At 39.3% G+C, this 6,744-nt stretch overlaps 1 protein-coding gene across 1 annotated transcript; it reads left to right on the top strand.

The window, feature by feature from the left end:
* Positions 1–2,937: 2,937 nt before the first annotated feature.
* LOC115382277 (ubiquitin carboxyl-terminal hydrolase 47-like) lies at positions 2,938–5,767 on the top strand. Its single transcript, XM_030083982.1, has 10 exons — positions 2,938–3,029; positions 3,606–3,715; positions 3,802–3,872; positions 3,953–4,078; positions 4,603–4,698; positions 4,821–4,949; positions 5,031–5,159; positions 5,260–5,297; positions 5,493–5,524; positions 5,607–5,767. The coding sequence occupies exons 1-10, from the start codon at positions 3,007–3,009 to the stop codon at positions 5,765–5,767; spliced, it is 915 nt and encodes a 304-aa protein (XP_029939842.1). The 5' UTR covers positions 2,938–3,006.
* The last annotated feature ends 977 nt before the right edge of the window (positions 5,768–6,744 follow it).

Genomic DNA, 6,744 nt, shown 5'->3' with positions numbered 1-6,744 from the left:
ATTGTATGACAGAAAATAACAATAATAAAAGAAACACAAATAAAAGCAATGCAGAAATACATAAATAGTTATGTTTCACTGAAGTGAAGAAGTTGCTGAAACAAATGCAAATAATCCAGCAACACTAATCCAGTTGAGAAATCTATTGATGATCATCAGTAATAGAATTCTGGACAACAGCAGAAAGGAATGACAGTGTTTCTACAAAATATCCTGCAACAGAGGATCAGGCTTTTGGTGGAATTTGCAGTTTGAACTGTTTTATGGTTGGAAAACGTTAAAATAGCCTGGGTTGTTTACGTTTGAGATTTTATGATTAATCCAGTCAAACTATTTCTTTAGTTCTTCTCCTCAATAAACTCAACCTGAATCATAAATTCTTGTGTCATCTGCAAACAAAACCAGTCTGAAAATGCTAGAAACTCTCCAGATGTCAAGTTTGGGGGCCTGTACCGACTCTCTGAACCTCTTATAATACATGTGAGAAATAATTTACTTTGTATTGATGTTTTGATCGGTTTCATTCAAACTTGATCTGAAGTTTCGGGTTCATGCAGACACCAGTCTGCTCATCTATCCAGGGCAGAGGCAACTGAAAATCTTCAAATCAAGCCAGTCGGGCTTGGGATTGATCCAAAAAACAGACATAAACATATTATCTGCATATGAGGCGAGGAAGAACAAGAACAGCTCTCTGCCAGACACTCAGCTCATTTGTGGTAACAATACTTCTTGGTAATAAATCTGACTGTGTTGAAAAGCTTTGTTCATTTCTTTCAAACAGGTGAAGCATTTGTCAGTCACGTGCATTTTTACAGGAACCTGCCGTTCCCTTCCTGTCAGTCACATTTGCAGCTGTGGGGAATTTCTGCTCTGGTTGTCATCAAGAAGCTCTGAGGTGCTTTCACTGCTGTATGAAGGATTAATTAAAGAATGTGGCGCTGCCACTTGCAGGGCTCCGCCCAGATAATCACACAGGTACCGAGAAATCAATTCTTCTCACATCATTCCTGGTCCTGGGGGTTTTCTCCCTCGGTCTTAAACATATGACAGGAGTCGTTCCACAGAAGAAGCCATCACCTCCACTCTCCATTCCCGTTTGTTTTTCTGTGTCACTTTGCTCCCATCGCTGCTGGACACTTTCAACAAGTGCTGCGACTGCAGGGCAGCGGCAGCCATCAGGGACATTCTCCACCCCTCTAATGGTCTATTCTCCCTGCTGACACCCGGATAGAGATACTGGAGCGTCCGGTATGGGACCACCAGGTTCCTGTGAAGCTTCTTCCCTCAGGCTGTGAGGCCCTGAACGCACAGTGAAGAATGACTGCCGAGAGCTTTTCTGCTCCTTACTGCACTTTGCTTTTCCTATTTCATCATGTGACTGTCTAATTATGTTCTTCATTGTCCGTATCATCTCTTCTTTTTATGTTTCTGTGATTTATTTTTTTCCGCTCCTTCCTTGATTTGTTCTACATTGCTTTTAACCTACAAGTACACTATTTCTGGTCCCCGGAACAATGGAATGACAAATAAAAAACTTTGACCTTTGACCTGTGAAGGTGAATTCCCTCTTTTACTCCACTGTGACATGGTGTAAAAATGGTTTATGATTTCAGTTTATCTTCTTCTTTCACCTTTGTTTTATCTCACATTGTTTTATTACTGTGCTTTGCTTCCATCAATACTCCTGCTCCTCCTCTTTCTTGATCCTCCTCCTCCTCCTCCTTCTTCCTCATGGATTGTCTGATTTCACTCAGTGATCAGCATTCGGTAAGTTGCGTTTTTTTTCTTCACAGCTGCAGTTTGGTTTCACTTTGAAAAACTGTTTTTGCCTAGACTTCGCATCGGATTTCAAGCTCATTATTACATGTTTCGTGTTTTTATTTAGACAACAATGACAATATTTTTAACTTTTCATAACAGACTCTGTCATGTTGATAACAGTCTATTGAAAACATTAGACATTTCTTAAAATACAAACAACATGACAAGCTGTCATTCCATTTATTTTTAAATTTTTAAACAATACAGACATTGCAAACATACATTTTTTTTAAAAAAAAATCTTAAAAGTATTTAAAATATTAATTAGAAAGTTCTGACAATGTTTTGATATTTTATTTTATTTTATTTTATTTTATTTTATTTTATTTTATTTTATTTTATTTGAAATATACATGAAAAATACAGACAACATTGCAGGGTTATGATTCTATTATTCTTTTTCCTTTTTTGCATTCATTTTTGCATGCAGTTCTCTTTGTAGTTGAAGAATGTTTTCATGCATTGAAGTTACTGTCTTGTTTCACATTGTCCACACTTCAAACAAATCTGTGAATAAATTTGCTCCAACAGCGGAACCAGAGTGACACATGTACTTCTCTGTACTGCCCCCTGCAGGAGGACAGAAGTACTGACTGCTTCATTCTGCTTTTTCACAGCACTTTAACGGCAGATCAACAAGAATTAAAAAAACCCAAGTATCTATACAATTTGTTTATTAATGTCTGAGTTATAGACTCTATAATCATCATAAATAAACACAAAAGGGGTGTGTAGGGGTGTTTTAATGAACTGATACAACAAACAAACAACTGAATAAGATAAGAAACTTATTCAGTTTTCAAAGTGAAATGAAGGCTTTTATTTACATATTTTAAAACTGAGAATGACCTTTGGTGGAGAGGTGGACTGGGAAACCAGCTTGTTTTGTAACATAAGGATAGGAGATTTAAGAAGAAAGATGCTGAGCTACGAACAAATAAACCTGGAGGAGGTGAAAACAGAAGGGATGGAGCAAAGGATCATCTGTAACAGAGGTGAAGGAAATATTTTATTTTAAAAAGATTTGATTTCATGTAACAGTGGCGCCTGATCTTTGCATTTGGATCTGGAAATGAACAACAAATGTGTTTGTTTAAAGGCTTTCAGCCACTCAGACCCCGTCACCCGCTGATCAACCAGGGAGCCACATGTTATCTGAGCAGCATCCTGCAGGTTCTCTTCATGACCCCTGAGATCCACCACAGGTATGAAGAGCTGTCTTCTCTGTGCTGCCTTTCACTCTATACACTTTTTAAGAAGTTGAAAATATATATTCAATGTCATGTATCCACATGCTGCTGAGTTTACTGATGATAGAGTGAATCAACACTGCCCCCTAGTGTACAGTTACTGCACACATTGACGGCAATTAATAAAACCGTGTGGTGCAAAATACAATCAAATAGAAAAAAAACAAAACAAACAAACAAAAAAAAACTAAAAAAAAAAAAAGCCCTCTGTTTGACAGCCCAGAATTAAAATGTTAAATGACAAAGTACTGCTGGGGTTGATGATATCAGTTCTAACAGTTAATTTTTGTTCCTCATCGTGAGATTTGGGTTCCAACTGTTGGTTTGATTACGAGCTGAGAGTTTATGTGATAAAAATGAAACTGATAGATTTAAAAGAGCAAATATATTAAGAGCTTTAAAACCCAACAGCAGAACTTTAAAATCAACTCTCAGAGGCACAACTGATAATAATCCACACTGAGAGGCAGTCACTTCAGAGATTGTGAAATTGGAGTGATGTGGTTAATAAAAAATTTCTCCCCTTTAAAGGTTGAATCCATCAAACACCTTAGATCAGCAGCTGGAAGTCATCTTCAATAACCTGAAAGAAAGATCATGTGGAACACAAAGCATTACAAAGAGTCTGGGCATAAAGAACGGTACGTCGACCACTTAGCAGCAAAAAGAAACAACAAAGAGAAACATCAGGAGGACTCATCCTGACGTGCTTTGTTATCACATGCAGTTTATCAACAGCGAGACGCTGCTGAATGTCTGGAGAGGATTTTGAATAAAGTCAGTCCTGAGGCCTCGCAGGTGAGCACCTCTGAACTGCAGCGGCTGCATCCAGGAGGGTCAGTGTGACGGCTGCTTTCAGTCCACTGCTGTGTGTGCAGGTTTTCAAAGGCCAGCTGAAAGACACTACAACATGCTCCAAAGGTCACGTGATCATGGAAGAGACCAGTCCTTTCTTCACCCTGCCGCTGTCGCTCCAAGGCGGACATGAAGCACCCTGCAGCCTGGTGAGAAGCAGCCAGCGCTGCTGGTTAGATGGTTGGTTAATTACTATCCAGCAGTTCCTGTCTGGTTTTACTCTTGTTACCAGAGGGAGTCTCAGTCCTCACAGAAGAGCAAGGTCACAAACGAAATGTTACGTTCGGTTCCTCCAGAGTTTATCTTGATGCCTTCTGGACGCCGGTATTATGCTCCAGCTCGGAAAACTAATCGTTTTTTAAACTCTTTTGTGCCTTCTGCAATCAAATTATTGAATTCCAGTTCTTAAATTGTTTATTGTATTGCTTGTTTTAATATTGTTCAACCTGAGTTCCACTTGTGGTTGAACTGGACTGTCTCATGTTGTATATACGTGTGAAACGGCTCGAGATGTGCTGCAAACGAATTGCCCTATGGGATCAGTAAAGTTTTCTGAATCTGAATCTGAATCTGAATCTGAAGCTAAATTCACAATGTTGATGATGATGATGATGTGTGTGTGTGTGTGTGTGTGTGTGTGTGTGTGTTCTTTTTTTTTTTTTTTTTTTTGCAGGAGACCAGTTTCAGTGAGTTTTTCCTCAGGACAGAACACACTGGAGACGACATGGTGTACTGCACAGAATGCAGCCAGAAGACAGAGGGGAGCAGTGTGAGTTCTCCTGCATCAGCTGTACAGGACTGATAAAACTTCCTGTTTGTTATTGGAAATATTTTTTGTACCACTGAGTTCATGTAATGAATCCTGTCTCTGGACTTGTCTTTGCTCGGTAGGGATACGAGATGGTGGACTTTCCTCACATCATGACTCTTCTCCTCAAGAGGTTTTACTTTGACTTCAACACCATGTCAGACATGAAGTCAAACTGCTGTGTGGAAGTGCCGTTTAAAATCCAAGCCATGGCAAGCAGAGGACTCCTGAAACACATTCTTTCCATTTAAAAAAGAAGGTATTTTCACTGATCTTCCTCTGTGTCATGTCAGAATAAGAGCTACACCCTGTACGGGATGGTGAATCACATGGGCAGTCTCGGAGGTGGACACTACACCGCCACCATCTGGAGCAGGGAGGACAACACCTGGTACCACTGTGACGACACTCAGGTGACTGAGGTGCACAGAGATCCATTTCAAACCATTCTGTGTGAGTTGTTATGAAACAAAGACATCATTTTTTTTATTTTATGGGTCCTTCTTTTGCTGCTGCTTGCAGGTGGAGCAACAGGAATTTGGAAGCAGTGAGACGTACAGGTATGTTCCCACAAAGTCTTTGGTTGTTTCTATAACCAACATTTAAAATAGTTTCTAAATGGTGGAGCGTGACGTGTGTCATGTTTGAGTGCTGCTGAGCTATACGTGACTGAAGATAAAGTAGAGTTTGGATTAAACTACAAAAGTCTAAAGGTGCATAATGCAACATTTAATCCATCTGTCTTTGCTGAGCAGGTCCCGTTCTGCATATCTGCTCATGTACAGAGGTGAGTTGACAGAAGCATGAAGGAAATCATTCCAGACAGAAGTGATGGAGAGAGTCTGAATGTGTTTATCATCTCTTTGAAGCTTCAGAGAGGCGGATCGAGGAGTTCATCAAAGAGGAGGACAAACCCAAACCCCACAAACAAAGATTTAGGAGGAGACCCGTCTTCATCGGTCTTATTGTGTTTGGCTGTATTTTACTTGTGGTGCTTACTGTCCTATTTCTACTGATCAGAGTCATGTGAAGGAGAAGTGTTCAGAAACATGAAGATTTCAGTTTTTAAAGCAGAATCTGTGGAGCCAAGAGATTTCATACAATTACAGGATTCACTTTAATGTTGATGAGTTCATCACTGACAGCTCTACTCTATTAGATCTGAAATACATTTGTTTTGATATGGCGAAGTCGTTTTTAGTAACAATGAGTGGAAATAAAATGCCTCCTTCTTAGTAAAAATAATAAAGCAAGAAATAAGGCCTCCTTTATCACCCATCAAGTCCCACCCTACATGTCTGTGCTCACTTTTAACTTTTAAACCACGTTTATTCAACATTTTCAAATGAAAATACAAAACTATTTTTGTGTTTTTGGTGTCTGTTCACAAGACAACGGCACTCGGAGCCACTGAAAACACAACTTTTTGAAAATGGGGTAAAGTAGATGACAATAATAATGCTGACCTCCAGAGTTCATGGCTCTCAGTCCTTATTCTCCTGAGACTTGGTAGTTTTAGTCGAGTTGCCAAATTTTCAGTTCAACTTTATCGTCTGTCCACATGAATGACCGTGTTCTCCCACTGTGACAGAATATTGTTCTCTCCGTGCATTTGTGTGTGGTTTTATGACAAAATCATCAACTACTAGTGACCGAGCTTGCTAATTATATAGTTTAATGTTTCTAAACAGACACAGTTTTGGAGATGCTGCCTTATCAGAGTGGAAACGATGCGTTTTCACATGAAACGTCGTCCTGTAGCCTGGATTTCAGCCTGCTTCAATTTACTGTGAATTTTGCACAAAGAAACTCACTGTACTTTATAGGGCCAGCAGTGCATTTCCAATCAAGAACGAGCTGCAGAATGAGACAACAGTATTACCCAGGTAAAGATTTTTATTTGAAAAGACATTAAACAGTACATTTGTTCAGCATTTTTACAGAGTAACTGTTTATAGATGTTTTTGCATCAAAGTAAAACTTCTCATTTGCCTGAAATTGTCTGTT

The sequence above is a fragment of the Salarias fasciatus genome, chromosome 3, assembly GCF_902148845.1.
Source record: "Salarias fasciatus chromosome 3, fSalaFa1.1, whole genome shotgun sequence".
Lineage (NCBI taxonomy): Eukaryota > Metazoa > Chordata > Actinopteri > Blenniiformes > Blenniidae > Salarias > Salarias fasciatus.
This window is presented reverse-complemented; position numbering and strand designations above follow the sequence as displayed.

Bases quoted from the DNA above. Each gene is read 5' to 3' on its own strand.
- LOC115382277 (XM_030083982.1), top strand. From the start codon at position 3,007: ATGACCCCTGAGATCCACCACAG. The intron at 4,699-4,820 runs GTGAGTTCTCCT...TTTGCTCGGTAG, and splicing joins AGAAGACAGAGGGGAGCAGT to GGATACGAGATGGTGGACTT. The intron at 5,160-5,259 runs GTGCACAGAGAT...TGCTGCTTGCAG, and splicing joins ACGACACTCAGGTGACTGAG to GTGGAGCAACAGGAATTTGG.